We start from the raw sequence: 15148 nt of genomic DNA on the forward strand, positions 1-15148 counted from the left end.
AGGTTCTCTAATAGTGTAGTTGTTGCTGACTTTTTGGGTTTGTGTTAGCATGTTTAGAGGAATAATTTGATGTTACCAATGAGCTCAAATGGTTTAGAGGAGTCATATGACATTTTCGGATGTTATTTTCGGCTTCTAGTTTAGGCTCCAAGATTCTGGGAGGGAGCGTCCATTTTTTAGTAAGTCACCCAGTCAGGTTTGTTTATCATCTTTTATTGTCAAGATCACTGTTATGCAATCAGATTTCATTAATGATGTTTTTCGGCCATTTCCACTAATTAAGTGTAATATTGAGTTATATTTAGTTATTTTCACCAAGGTTGTCTTTTTAATAAAAAAATATTTATTAGGCACCTTAGCGTTATAGCTTGTTGGAAAGAGAATGGAAAGTTTTAAATTATGGGATGCTTAAAAGTGACTTTATGTGCTGGAAATGTTTTAAAAGTAAATTAAATCACTTTTTGGAGTTGAAAGGCTTATTAAATTAATAAAGTGATTTTATAAGGTAGTTTTTGGAAAGTTCCCTAAAAAGGCTTATAAAAAGGGGATTTGAGAGCTCATTTGGGATGTTGAGTTCATTATTTTTGATATATCTCTTTGAGAAAATCCAGCATGGTTCTTGAGATTTGGACTTGGTCTATCTTATCCTTCTTGAGGACTGTTTGTCACATATAGGTAAACGATTAAATGCAGGAAGTAAATGCACAGAACATAATGGAAATATATTAAAGAACCAGTTTCTGTATTAATTCAACAGTCCATGTACATCAAGTGCTTATAACATCACACCCAGATACGACTATGATGATGCCACTACGAAGGGAAAGTATGCAATATATAATACCCAAGGGGTGCGACCAACCGTCGAGTCCAACTGCCCTTCAGGACGACTAACTGACTGCCGTAACTCATAATTACCGACGACAACATAACATAATATGACAACATGACATAATGATTATTCCCGGCAACAAGGATAAAATCCCTCTTGAAGAAGACCAGCTACAGTAGTGAAAGATATGAAAGATATACTCTTGTTGGTATTTGTTGGAGATATCTTATAGTTATTTCATAGTGCATTTCTAGTTTGGTTTTCCTAACTGCTGTTTGAGTTTCAAGGGTTTTTGGAGACATTTTCTAGTGCTGGCTGTACTATTCTAGCTACCTTGAGATTCACATTTTTTCTCATATCTCCAAAAATAAGAGATTACTTTGGGTATTGTCTCAAAGGTTTTCTTTGGCTAGGCAATGAGGATGCATATATATTATGTGGGTTTTGGTTTGGCATTTATTTTTCTAGCCCAAGTTGCCCCTTGTAGGCAGTGCCCAACTTGGGTATTGGCACATTGGAATTTGTGAGGTATTTTCTTGTGTTTGGAGGTTGCAAAATCATCTTTGGAGGCATTTAAGGGTTCCTAACAGGTCTGGATCAGTTTGGACAGTTAAAGAAATGATTGGAATTTCTTATGTGAATTGCCCTTGTGCCTTTCCTTGCATTTAGTTGCTGGAGTGGACTTTTGAGTTATATTTTCTGAGTATAAAGGTTGGGTTTGGTGGTTTGTGGATTGTGATATGTCAGAAATATCATGGCAGACTAGTAGTAATCTTTGTATTAACATTTGAAGGTGAATTTGAAGACATTTCAGACCTTTAGCAGAAAGAAGACACATATTCCTGAAGATACTCATGCTTAGTCTATCTGCTAAGTGCATACTTGATTGTAATATCCAAGTTGAATGTCAAAACATCCTGATTTTGTGAACAGCAGTTTGTATGGTTCATGTATTTCAGTTTTAGATGATGTTAATGTTGTTTTTCCATAGACATGTATCTGCTATGAATGAGTGAAACAAATTAGATCAGTATTGCAAGTATTTATTTGTATTGGCAGTTTTCATGGAATAGCAAGTTAATGTACTTTGTCAGTAAATGTATGTAAATTATTTGACGAAATTACTCTAAGGTAAAAGTGCAAAAAAATTACTAACAAGGCAGCATATTACAATGGTATTAGAGTAGGAGTATCCTACCATCCTGAAGGGTCCAATGAGAAAAATGAAGACTTTTGAAGAGACCTTTGTAGAAAGCTTGATAGAATTGAAACAAAGTCACCAAAATTATACGAAGATTTGTCAAGATTATGGCAAAAATTTAAAAGAATTGCATGAGTATTCTCATTGGTTAAGGTCTCTCTTTTAAAAAAAGCAAACCAAAAAACAAACAAACAAAAGCAAATGAAAAAGATTCTTCTAGTGTAAGAACCAATTAGAAGTAGGAAAAAGAAGAGAGGTTCATAACAGAACATTCGGATGAAATGGAGCATGAAAGAAAGGACATATCAACAGCTTTGGAACCACTTTTAGATTTATCTAGTGATGCTACTAAGACTATTGAATTCCATAATATTTTTGGTGATGAGTTTACTAATATTCTTTCAGATGAAAGGTTTGGTGGCTTCAATCAGCTATTGGCGATGGATTCTTTAATGATTCGGACCCACAGTTTACTATGGAAAATGATAATGGAGACGCACAGGTGCTTTGGGATAGCCTTGGAGTCATTGATGACGGATATGAAAGTTCTGATTTTAGTATTCATCATAGCAGCAGTTCACTTTTGTTTGCATGAACATGATTGGAAGAATAAATTTGTGGTGATTATTGATAACCCATTGTTTGAGATGGGTGTTGAAATGACATATGACAATCCGCTTTTTGAGTTAGCCTTGGAGTCATCGATGACAGATATGAAAGTTCTGATTTTAGTATTCATCATAGCAGAAGTTCACTTTTGTTTGCATGAACATGATTGGAAGAATAAATTTGTGCTGATTATTGATAACCCATTGTTTGAGATGGGTGTTGAAATGACATATGACAATCCGCTTTTTGAGTTGGATGATGGAACAACTCCTGGTTGGAGCATCACACTTGGTGAAAATAGCAGGGTATGGGATCCAGGAGAAGATTTAGGATTTGATTTGGAGTGTGGTTTTTAACTTGATATTTTATAAGTTCATGTCATGAGGTGATTGGTTACTCTCCTGGAGGACCACCAAATATGAAAAATGCAAATGAGGAGGTAGATGAAGATTGCATTAGGAGTGATATGAAACTAGGAGGCATCATTATTCCTTACTACATAAGGAATTGGAAGGTAAATTGGGTATTCAATTTGATGATTTTAGTTGAAGATTCTTTCTTGGTTGGTACTTGCTTTGAGCTGCATTATTCTTGTATGAAGTTTTATTTGGAGTTTTGGATTTGGCCAACAAGTCGGACATTTCACAAAATATTTGAGTTGATAAGTTGTAATGAATGCCCTTCAATTGTAGTTGGTAATGTATCTTGTTCATGAGATGAATTGATACATGACGACTTAAAACATTTCAGATTTTAAAAAGTTTCCAAACAATGCTCTTGAGTTTGCTGGAAATTTCAGAGCAACAGCAAGCAAAGGATGTTTCAAGGTAGTTACATGTGTAGCTCCTGAGAAAGAAGGATCTAAACATGACATCTGCAGTTTTGACAATCCATCCTTTGGATTGAGTGATGTTTTTGTTGGAAGTGGATTCACTCTGAGAGGGGGGGGGGTGAATCAGAGTGAATGGAATTTTGACCCAATTTGAGCAAATAAAAAAAATTAGAACTCAATGTAATGGACACCCTAGAATGCCCAAAAACTAAACCAACTGCTGATAGGAATTTAGTCAAGCAGTTTGCATCCAACTCCTTATTTCTCCGTTTAATGTTTAAACCCCCTTATGGCTTCGGAAATGAAATATTTGTTTGTTTTTAAGTCTTTGCATAGATTTGAAATCACATAACATGAACTAGAAGGAAATTACAATAATATGCAACATGAAGATTGAACTACTGCTGATATGATATTATTTCCGGAATTAATAAAATCAAATACATAGCAGATTTTTCAACTCACTAAATACTCCAGCATTTTTGACATAATGTTCCAACAATGACTTCCCATCTTGCTGCTACAGTAACATGAATCGTGCCGTGCTACAGTAACGTGAATAGTGCCGCGCTATGTGACGTGAATAGTGTCGTGCTAGAGTAATGTGAATAGTGCTGCGCTACAGTGCTGCTACAGTATTAATTAGTCTTCAATCAATCCAATATCCTCATAAAATCATCCCTTCAAAATGGCATAAGCATTGGACAAGGAGTGAAGAAGGTATGAGCAAAAACACCAAATCTGCCTGTAGCTGGAGATGCACCCAATCTGCCTGCTAATGAAGCTGATAGCAATGGATTCCAAAGGCCAAACCCCAAAGGAATGACGTCTAGAATGTCACAAGAGAGGATAGACGTCCCCTAATGCCAAGAACGGAACTGCAACTCACACATCAATTTCTTCTCATATTCAACCCCCGAATGAAGCCACAAAAGCTTCCTTTTATTCTTTCTCCAAGGGTCAACCCAACTCACTTGAGCAATGTGGGATAAAAGATGTGCAATATAAAATATATTAAAATATTCACTTATGTCTCCCTTGGGTGCCCCTTTGATTTGCACACATCACCATAAAATAAATATTAAAGTAACACTTTAATATTTTACAATTAAATTAAATGTTACTTTAATAACACTTCAGGCATTAAAATATATTAGCAATCGGACTCCGAATAGCGCGAGTGATAGCTCGTCGGAAAGCTCTCGCCGAGAAGTATCGAATCCAATCACCAAAGCTAGCCTCTGTTGTGTCCTGCTGACTTACTAAAAATAGTAAGTATGCCTGAAACTAAGTAAATCAACTCCGTTTTAGCCCAAACTGGAAATGAGTAGGCCAAAACACTCTAGGATCCCCTTAAACCCTTTGTTAGCCCTCGGGACCATGTAGAGCTAGGCTAACGCACATACACTTGGTCAACTGCTAAAGTGGGGACATTACACACAACAACTTTGTTTGATAGCTTGCAACAAATGAGCAACAATGAGATACCAACCCTTAGAGAATTAGACTTGACCTTATGAAAGCATATGTAATTGATTATTCAATATACAGTTTGAATAATCCTTGTAATGCTTGTAATCATAACCGACTTTTGCAAAAGTAAACAAACTTGAACATCACATGTAATGCAAAATAAGAATATATAATCAATGAACATGATAAGATTTGTGAACAACAAAACATATTAATAACTCAGGTATCAGAGCATTAAACTAATGAAACAGATAGAGACAAGGATGAGCATATAACACCATAGATTTCATGAGTAGAAAACCCTCTTGGAGTAGAAAAACCACTAGGAAAAGAATTCCCTTTTATTAACTCAAAGAGCACCAACTCTGTACATGTTGGTTGAAAATTTTGTACATTTGGAGAAATATACAAAATTGTGGCTTCAACCACAACACACAAGTAAAAACTCTCCTAATTAAGGGAAGGCTCCCCCTATCTAACTAAAACTGAACTAAAAATAGGATGGTACAACAGTCTTCCTTCTTTCTTCAAGAAAGACAATATCCTTTTCTCTTCACAGAAAAGGATAGCGATTGAATATGAATAGCAGTAACTACTTTCAAGTGAAATGAGAGAAAGGAAATGAAGTTTCCTGAAAGCGCAAAGACTTCCGTCACTTCTTTCGGGACGGGACAGCAATATCAAGCTCAAAGACTTGACTATTGGAAGTCCTATCTACCCTTTGCTATACTAAATTTTACAACGAATAAAAGATAACAGCTGAAAGACTGGAATAATCTATTCTTTCAACACAAAGACAAGAACTAATGCAAGCTCAAAGACTTGCTGCTATTTCTTATCAAACAGTAATTTTTCCTCAAGAATAGATGCAAGCTCAAAGACATGCTGTTCCTTCAAGAGAGTTTCCTATTTTAATTAATCTTCTCTACTTGCAGCTCAAAGACTTCAAATCAGATTGGACTAAGCTCTTTTAGAAATACTTTGCATAGAAGAAATAAAAAGATTCAAACTCAAACATGTAGCTCAAAGACTCAAAACTTGAGTAATCCTTCTTTATTATTCTTCAAAACTTTCAATTCACATACATAAGCTCAGACTTCTTGCTGTAAATTTGGCAGAGTTTTTGCTTGCTTTCCCAAAAGATAAAAAATACAATAGACCCTCAAGTATTTATAGAAGAGGAGCCTTGAGAAAAAGGCGGGAGGATCCTAAGTAACTTGAGAGATTCTCTCAACCACCAAGACTCATTCAATAACTTACTGGGACTTCATTAACTAACTAAGAGTTACTCCAACTAACTAAGACTTAGTCCAACTGCAGTCCTAATCGGACACAACTTGTAGTTGCCTTACATGTAATTATAAAAGTGCAAGTAATGTGTAACTTGCATTTTACAAAAAAAAATACTTTTACATGTAACTTGCCAAAACTAAATTACAACTAAAGATTACAAAAGAGGGAAAATTCAACTAAGTGTTGAAAAACACTTAAGTTGCATTTTGTGAAGACACAAATCTTTGAAATTTCTGGATGCTCGCTTGTAGTTCATCGAGATTCGGTTCATGGGTGTTCTTGGCAACAACCATAGTCTTCACAATAGTGTCGTGACAGCGGAGGAGCGCAAAATTGTTTTTATCCAGGATAGACTGGATTTCATTCAGAAAGGCTTGGTGTTTCATCAATGCTTGAATCGAAGCTGCCGAGAATTGTTCGCTCCTCCATTCATTATGAATCCTTATCTGTAATTCAGCAAGAACGTCTTCTTCTGGAATCAGCTCTCCATCCTGACTTATTATGTTGCAAGAGGCCCTTTCACAATGTGAGACAATATCTCGGTAAACTTCACCCCAGAATCTCCTTGCATCACTGATCTCGTCAATGAGGGATTTAAGAACAAGGGTCTTGTTTTCCAGGAGTTCTTCAAATTCCAAGTACATGACCCTGGAAGAGATGATGGCATGCTCCTGCAAAATATTCAGTTGATGTTGGGGCATGGTACGTTAGATTGTTAGACTTTTCTCAACACTTTCCAGATTCTTTTTGAAAGTGTTAGAAGTCTGATCCAGTTTCTCCTCAATGGTCTCTAGTTTAGACATTATCTGAAAAATGTCTTTTATTAGTTGTACACATTGATCATGAAGTTGATCAATCCAGGAATCCAGTGCTTGTACCTTTTGAGAAGCCCTTTACACTCCACGAATCGATTCTTGGGAACCAGAAGAACCTATGGAGTTACTCCCTTGAGCAGTAGGTTTTGTGATTTTATGAATGGCTGCCATAAGCTGTTGGTTTTCCTCTTCTAGCTTGTCTTTCTTTGCTAGAAGATCATGACACCTTTGCACCAATGAAGCAACAAAAAACTGAGCATCATGTTTAATGACCTCATGCGTTTGCTAGCCCAACTCTATCCTCGTAACCTTATAATCAGCAGCTGACATTTCATCAAGTGGTTTATCTGCAATAGGTTCCACAATTTCAGCTACTTTCATCTTGTTGCTATCAACAGTTACCCTAGAGATAGTCTTTTCCTTCTTAGCAACTTTGGATTTGGACTATTTGAGTTGCTGGTAGTCAAAGGCATCAGGTGAGATCTCTTGCTTCTTCCTTTTCGTGGTGAAAGAATTAAGCCATGGAGGCAAAGTCATCAACTCACTTCCAGTAGCAGTCGTAGGCAAAGGAGAAGCAGTTTCTGTTTGAATTACCGTGGTCACCCTGGGAGGAATATCTGTTTGAATAGCGACCACGGTTTGCTCAGTTACCAATGGACATGAAGATTGCCTCATGAATTCTTCAAAACCAGAAGTGGAAGTATCAATTTCTGATAACTGAATGCAAGTGGGATTATCTTTAGGAACCTTCAACACACTTTCTCGTTGTCGATCAGGAGAAGGCTCGTATGCTGAAATGGGAACTGCATTCTGAGGAGACTCATCTACGAGCAAATCAGGAGGAGAAAGAGGCGTCTCAATGGAAACTGGAGGAATGGCCTCATGAGGCGAGTCTGAAACTGGAGACTTAGGATCGTCATCAGATTGCTGCCCCACGAATAGTCGTCTCCTCAAGAGGAAGCACTACTGCACAACTGACTCGTAACTTGATCCTTGTGCCCGAAGATGAAACACCCTCCTTCTTGTCAATCTGAATCTAAAATTTCCGTCCAAGAGGCCCTGTAGAATCATCTTTACCAACCTTGATTTTGATAAGTCTAACAACATTACTTTTCAGCCATGCGTTAGTGTTGGCCAAGATAGGCTGAAATCTGTCAAGGATGGAGATGCGCTCTTTGTGCGACCATTGGATCAAAGGAAGTGGAGCTTCCTCAACCCTCCGTGAAGTGTATTCTGGATCAAGTATATGCCCATCATCAATCATCCCTTGTGGGATATCCGCCAAGTTCAAATCAACAATTTGCTCAATAGTGAGCCTGCAGTAATCCATCTTGAGGACTTCAGCTTCTGTACGGAGATCTACCCAAATGTCTTCAATGCGATGAACATGGCCAAAGGATTTCTTGATTTTCTCCTTCATACCTCTGTAATCAAAATCAGCTCTAGGTTTAAACCTTTTGAGCTTGATTTCCTGCAATTCAGCCTCCATGGCCTTAGCCTTCACAGATGTGACAAGGGAGTATTGACCAATTTTCATTGGGTTTGTGGTAGAGATCCCCATTCCAACCTTGTGTCTAGCAGACTGAAAAGTGTGAACAGGCATAATCTGTCTTCCCAACTCCATAAGAATTATCTTATCGGTTGGGTATCTCGGAAGCATGTATGGCTGACCATCATAGCATCCTATCCTCATATAGGTGAAGGTGGGAAATTGCAGAAACAAATACCCATACTCAGACACCTTGACCCATGCCTCATCTGATACTCTCTTGTTCCTGAGATTTCTGTCAGACTTACACATGAGATATCCGAAGAATGCATCTTGGACCCTTCTGAAATGCAGTCTGCTGGGTTTCAATGGCAACTGGTCATAATATTCCCAAACTGGTATAAGTGAGCGATCACCCTTGGTAGAAAGACCTGGAAAGTGTCTAGTGATGCTGCTAAATATACCAAATAGGAATTCATGAAGAAGGTCATGGTGGTAGGAACTGTTGCAAGTTGTTCGCACAAAGCATCGCTGATGACTTCCCCCCATGAAATGTGATGTGACTGTTGTATGAACATAATGAACTGATACATCCATGGCTCAAAGACATTGGAATGTTCAAGGCCCATCATCCTGCTGAGAAGAGTGATGGTGTCTCCTATCTCCCATTTGAAATCACAACGGTACAACTTTGCCCACCTTGAGAAGGAAGGTCGTGGCTCTTGGATCCACCTATTGATGTGCCGCTTGCAATCTTTTTCCCTCTTCAAGTAATATTACGCTGCACTTTCTTTGGTGATTTGCATATAAACAGGTGCAGGAGGTATTCTGAAGACTTTCTCGATTGTATCCGCATCGAGACGAATTATAGCTTCACTATCATTATTTTTGATGAATCTTGATTCCTTGTCAAAATGATGGGCGCAGGCAAGAACAAACTCAGGTTCTAGGGCAGCCACCGGTAAGGAAGATGCATGATGGATATGGCTGTCCAACAGCCGCTGCAAGTTATTATCCTGTGGATCTTCTACTCTATTGACGAATTCTGCCATATCAACGTGCCCTATCTTTGTGTCTCTGATGCGATCCAAAGGAGAAGAAACTTGGGAAGGTGCAACCTGATTCTGATATTTGTCATATTTGTATTTCATTTTCTTTGGAGTTGGAGATGCCGGCAAATCTGACATTGATTGTGAACTTGGAATGCTGTGATGAAGACTTAAGAGAGTTAAGACAACATCATAGTCAGCTGCAAATATCATTCTTCCTTCTCCAAATGGGTAAAACTTTGATTCTTGAATTTCACGATTTTGCCCTTGAGGCACCAACCATAAGAATGTCATAAATCAAATAACTTGTCACTGTTTTCAGATCTGAATTATTACAATTTACAGCATTGAATGTATACAAGTAAATTGTTACAAATTGAACATTATTATCTTCAGATATCTTTGTACAATTTTACACTTGACAAATTTAATAATCTGCATACAAACTATTAAAAACTGAGTAATGTCTGCAACCTTCAACAATCCTGTTCACACAAACTCAGAATAAACTCATCAAAAAGAATTTCAAAATATCACTATTATAACTGATTTAATTCACACTTCACAACACCTGAAATCTTCAAGCAAGTATTTCCAAAATAAATCTTGTCAACTTCAGAAATTCTGTTCAAAGTAATCTCACTGAATCATTCAGTAATAGCTGCAAAGTTACTTTTCCAGGCTCATAATGATTGATGCCATCCACACTCGAACTGTCCTCATTTGAAGAGATGTACTGCTGCAATCATTACATAAAAAAATCTCTCAACAAAAACTTTAGTGCTTACTGAAATACCACTCCATTCAATACTTCAGAAATATCTCACTTCACAAGACCCACGCCTCACACAACAAAATATAAAAACATCAAACTATCGATCAGGTATTCATAGTTATAAGGAAGTTGTAACTGCTAGCAACTAACCTTTTTTTGTTGTAGAAACCATCCAATGAAGACAAAGTACCTCAACAGTTTTAAGGATATAAAAACTGTTTATAACTGATAACAGTTTGAAGAAAGTTAAACAGTTTGGAGGAAGTTAAAACTATTTATAACTGATAACTGCTTTCATTAGCCCATGCAAGGGTGTTAACTAAAAATGACATGTTCAACATTGGTAACCAAGGGAAACAAGGCCTTAAACATGGCATCACAATCAAGAAACTACAAGTTCTCAGCTTGTAACTTGATATAATACAATTTTTTTTGTATGGGTACAACTAATAAATATAGTTTTGTTTTCTTTGAGTAAAATGTTTGCAGATGTTTGAGAGATCAAATATGAAATTTAGAAAAGAAGACAGACAAAATATATAGAACAATCCAACCAGATACTCTTAATTAACTTGTTGCTATTTAATAACACAAAATGAAAAATGATCAAGAAAGCTGGAGGAACTTTAAGAGACACGATCATAACCATTCGGTTCACATTTTGTACTACTTTTGTAATTGAGTGTATAAATATATAACAGAACTTGGAGTGGGGGAAGATGATATATTAGAATGCAATGTAGCAGGACACATAATTTTTGTCAAGAGAGTTTTGTGGAATGAGATTGAAGTGGAGTCCATTGTTAATGCAAAGGAGATTCATAACTATATAATCTTTTGCAATAATTTCTTCATGTAGCTCTTGCTTATTGGTATAGACTTGGGTCTTAGTTGTTTCTGTGTAGTAAGACATATTTGATATTATGCTCCTTTGAGCATTTCATGTGTTGTTCTTGATTAGTAGCATTACATATAGACTTCTATTGTTTTCATTCTTCCAAAATTAAGAATTAGATTTAAAATGTTTCTTTGTGGCTCAGTTATTTCTTGTGATTTGAGCATCAGCTATTTGCAAGGAATTAGTGTGAGTAAATATCTCTAGTTGGTAAAGTGCTTTTCTTGCCTCTCCAATATGCAAAGTGCTAAGCTAATTGATTCTAATCAATTTTAATTTGGCATAGGGCTATAATAAATTTTATTTTACGTAATTGTTTTTTATTAGCCCTTGGTTGTTAATAAATGCAATTCATGTTTTTTGTCAAAAAGAAAATTTATTTGTAATTCATTTATAAGAATTTTGTGTTGTTTTCAAACTCCATTCTTTAGAGTGGGATTTCATTCTTAGTTTTACAAGAGGGGTTTTAATCTCTTACTGTGTCCATTTCAAAATATTGGACAACAAGATATCTTTTGATTGATATGTTATTAATCACAATAATTTAAACATGTGATGAGAGTCGAAAAAATTGAACTCGGCCAGCCCAAAATTTTTAAAAACTCAGGACTCGCCAAATAACTCAGAAAAAAATTGGCAATAACTCGGCAAATTTATCAAACATTTGAAAATATATAATTTTTAAAAATATTCTTAAAAAACACACATATACACCAAATTGTTATATTAGTGGAGATAGGTTATTTATTAAAAAACACACATATACACCAAATTGTTATATTAGTGGGGATAAGTTATTAACTATAATACTTTAAAAGATATTAATAATTAGATATTGTTATATTATTGTTAATATTAATTGTTAAATTAATATTATATTAATTCTAAATATTAATACATATTATTGTTATATTAATTTTTATAACAATTTCTAAAAATTAGCATTATAATAATCAAGTGCCCTTATTATTAATTGTAATCAATCAACTCGTTATTACATATATGTAACATGTTAGTGTTAAGCGTTAAGGCGATTGTTAAAACTTAAGTCTAAATGTTGTACTAATCACCTTATATGTAACTTGCGATTAATACAACAATGCGGCTTAAATTACATGAAGTTAAAACTGTTAATCGTTCAATGTGTGCCCTTGATCGATTGCTTGTCATGTTCCAAACGGAGCCTGAATTGAATCTGAATCAGTGATTTTTTCTAACTGCAGCACTAAAATCGTCGACTTACCAAAAATGTAGAAAATTTGGTGTTTGAGGTTAAGAAAAACCGCCCTTTTTCCATTTTTGTGTCGACACACAATGTCTCAGTCATGGCTTGAAACGCCCAAAAATGGTTAAAAAAAATAGGTTTTCGGATATTTAATACTTTTTTCTTTTAAGTGGCGATTTTTACGCTGATTTTCTGCAATTTTCCACGATTTTAACCTCAAAATCGCCACAAGTTTCAGAATAACTTGGCCGGGATTTATTTGGCTCGTAACTCGCAGTCAGAAATGACGCGCGAGTACCCGTCAGTCTGTAAAAAAATCGCAGAGTTTTTCAACTATGGACGACACCATTGACTAATTGGCCCAGTAACGGGCAATTCAAGGATGGATCATTAGCTTGAAATATTGAGGGTGAGTACATCTCAAATACTTGAAACATAAATGTCTTTGAAGGATATATAATTTTATATTCACAATAAAGGTATAAAAGAAATGCACATTGATTAATACTTTTATCGTTGCCAATTGGGTTGTCCTTAAGTGGTTGGTTTGGTTCTCATGATGGAGACCAAGGTTCAACTTTGCCTAAGGATCCTGATAACACTGGATGATGTGGAATTGATGTGGCTAGATAGTGCTGAAGTGTGAGGCAAGTGGAGTAAATGGAAAAATTGCAGCAGTGGTAGTCCTATTGGTAATTGGCAGATGGAGAGGTATATGGCAGTGAGTATAGGTACATGACATTATGTGTTGTTCATGCTGATGTAGTAGGCCTGATAATCTGAAAATGTTGTAAGGGGAGTGGGCCTTGATTCAACCCATATATCTAATAAACTAAAAAAAAAAATTTATGCTCTATTTTTTCTTGAAAAACTTAATTCTTTGCTGCAGTTCTATAAAACCATTGCTTTCCATTTACAATCTCTGGACCAGGATGTCTTTAGAAGGAAGTCTGCAATTATGAATAACCACTGGCAGTAGTAACATATTAACATGAATAAGATTTCAATTTCAGGATTCATTTGATCAAATCTGTGTAAAAGATTTTTAGACTACAGGTGTAATCAATTCCTGGAAGGTTATGCTATGGTATGCTTCAAGAGTAGGCAAAATTTAGCTATATTTTATGGTTGATATTTGAACATAAATGTTTTAGCTAATATTCTATTGTTTGTGTGTGATCAGCTTGATGTGAAACTGATTTACAGTGGAGGAATAGCCTTTGATGTGCTTCCTAAAATGGGTGGGAAAGGAGAAGCCCTGGCTTACTTGATGAGAAAAATGAAGAAAGATGGATCACTATCCAAGAATGTCCTTGTATGTGGAGACTCAGGCAATGATATAGAATTATTCACTGTTGAAGGAGTTCATGGAGTTATTGTATGTTTCTCAACTGAACTATAAATTCTACATTGCTTCTATTTAATTGCACTATTTTCTAATACGATGACGCAAAAAAAAATGAAGGCAAACTGTTAAAGTCAAAACTGGTATAAGTCTTTGCTTAAATATGGCAACACCTATGCTTTTGAAAAACTAGGAATGATGACCGAAAAAACCTAAATATATGTGATAAATTATCAGCCTTTGTGATGAAAGTAGGTGATATAGTGGTGGTTGGAGGGTCTAATGAAAGACTATCTAATCATGCAGTAATGATAACAATCAACCCTTTCAGACAATGAATTACAAAGATTTACGTAATGGAATTATATTTTATTACTTCAAAACATAATTACATTATAAGCTTTATGAGCTTCAATTATATTCAGGCATTGGACTAGGAATTGCTATGTAGTTTTTCCGAGATCTCTTACTCTCCTACTGCTGCCCCTTGCTCAATTGATTAATCACCTTTTTAGAGAGAAATGTTAATGTAGTAAGGTTGTGCTATTCAATAATGCAATACGTCACCCTTGGCAGGTATGATTAGAATCAATGGTTCCTCATTAAATGATTTCAGCCTTGAATCTACCTTTAAATTGAGTGTGCACTTTTGAAATTTTGCATTTAGCTTTCAGTTTTAGGTATAGTGGTCATGTTCTTCGTCCCTAAGTTACAAATTGCCCCTTGACTCTGTTCGTGTTTGAAATTGAATGCCAAATGTAACATTTAATTTTATCTGGTTTATAGCAGACTGAAATGAAATACCATCATGCAATTTTTGTAAACTAAAAATGAAGTCTGAAGACAAATTAATCCTATACTGCTGTTAACAGCAATAAAATTCCAGAATTTAGTGAAAACATTTATGAGATATATTGGTAGTGAATCAGTGATTAATTGATAATGTCAAATAACTAATTAGACTTCAGATCTAATTGTAGTGGTAGTATTCACTAAATACCAATAATAAACTTTGATCAGTAGGTAAATCTAGAAATTAATATTTACCCTTCTGTAGCAATGGTAATGCTGCCAATCTTCACTGATGACAAATGATGTAATAAACAGCCAAAAATCTATCTAATTATTAATAAACCCCAAATAATACCCAACAACAACTCACAAGAATATACCCAAATTTGAACGGATGCCAAAAGATAGTTACAGAAAGCTGAAAGACCTCCATAACATGCTGTAGTTCATAAAATTGTGGTACGTTTGGCATTCGGCACTCCTAATATATGTTTGGTAGTCCTTACTCCTTCCTTCAGCTACA

The 15148-nt window shown here is 35.6% G+C and overlaps 1 protein-coding gene across 1 annotated transcript in view; it reads left to right on the forward strand.

Annotated features, from left to right (window-relative positions):
* The window catches only part of LOC131059714 (sucrose-phosphatase 1), a 155153-nt gene that overhangs the window by 58031 nt on the left and 81974 nt on the right, over positions 1-15148 (forward strand). Inside the window, exon 4 of the mRNA XM_057992726.2 lies at positions 13672-13866. Within this exon, the coding sequence (XP_057848709.2) occupies positions 13672-13866 (195 nt within the window). The remainder of the gene's footprint in view (positions 1-13671; positions 13867-15148) is intronic.

Source organism: Cryptomeria japonica, chromosome 3, assembly GCF_030272615.1.
Source record: "Cryptomeria japonica chromosome 3, Sugi_1.0, whole genome shotgun sequence".
NCBI lineage: Eukaryota > Viridiplantae > Streptophyta > Pinopsida > Cupressales > Cupressaceae > Cryptomeria > Cryptomeria japonica.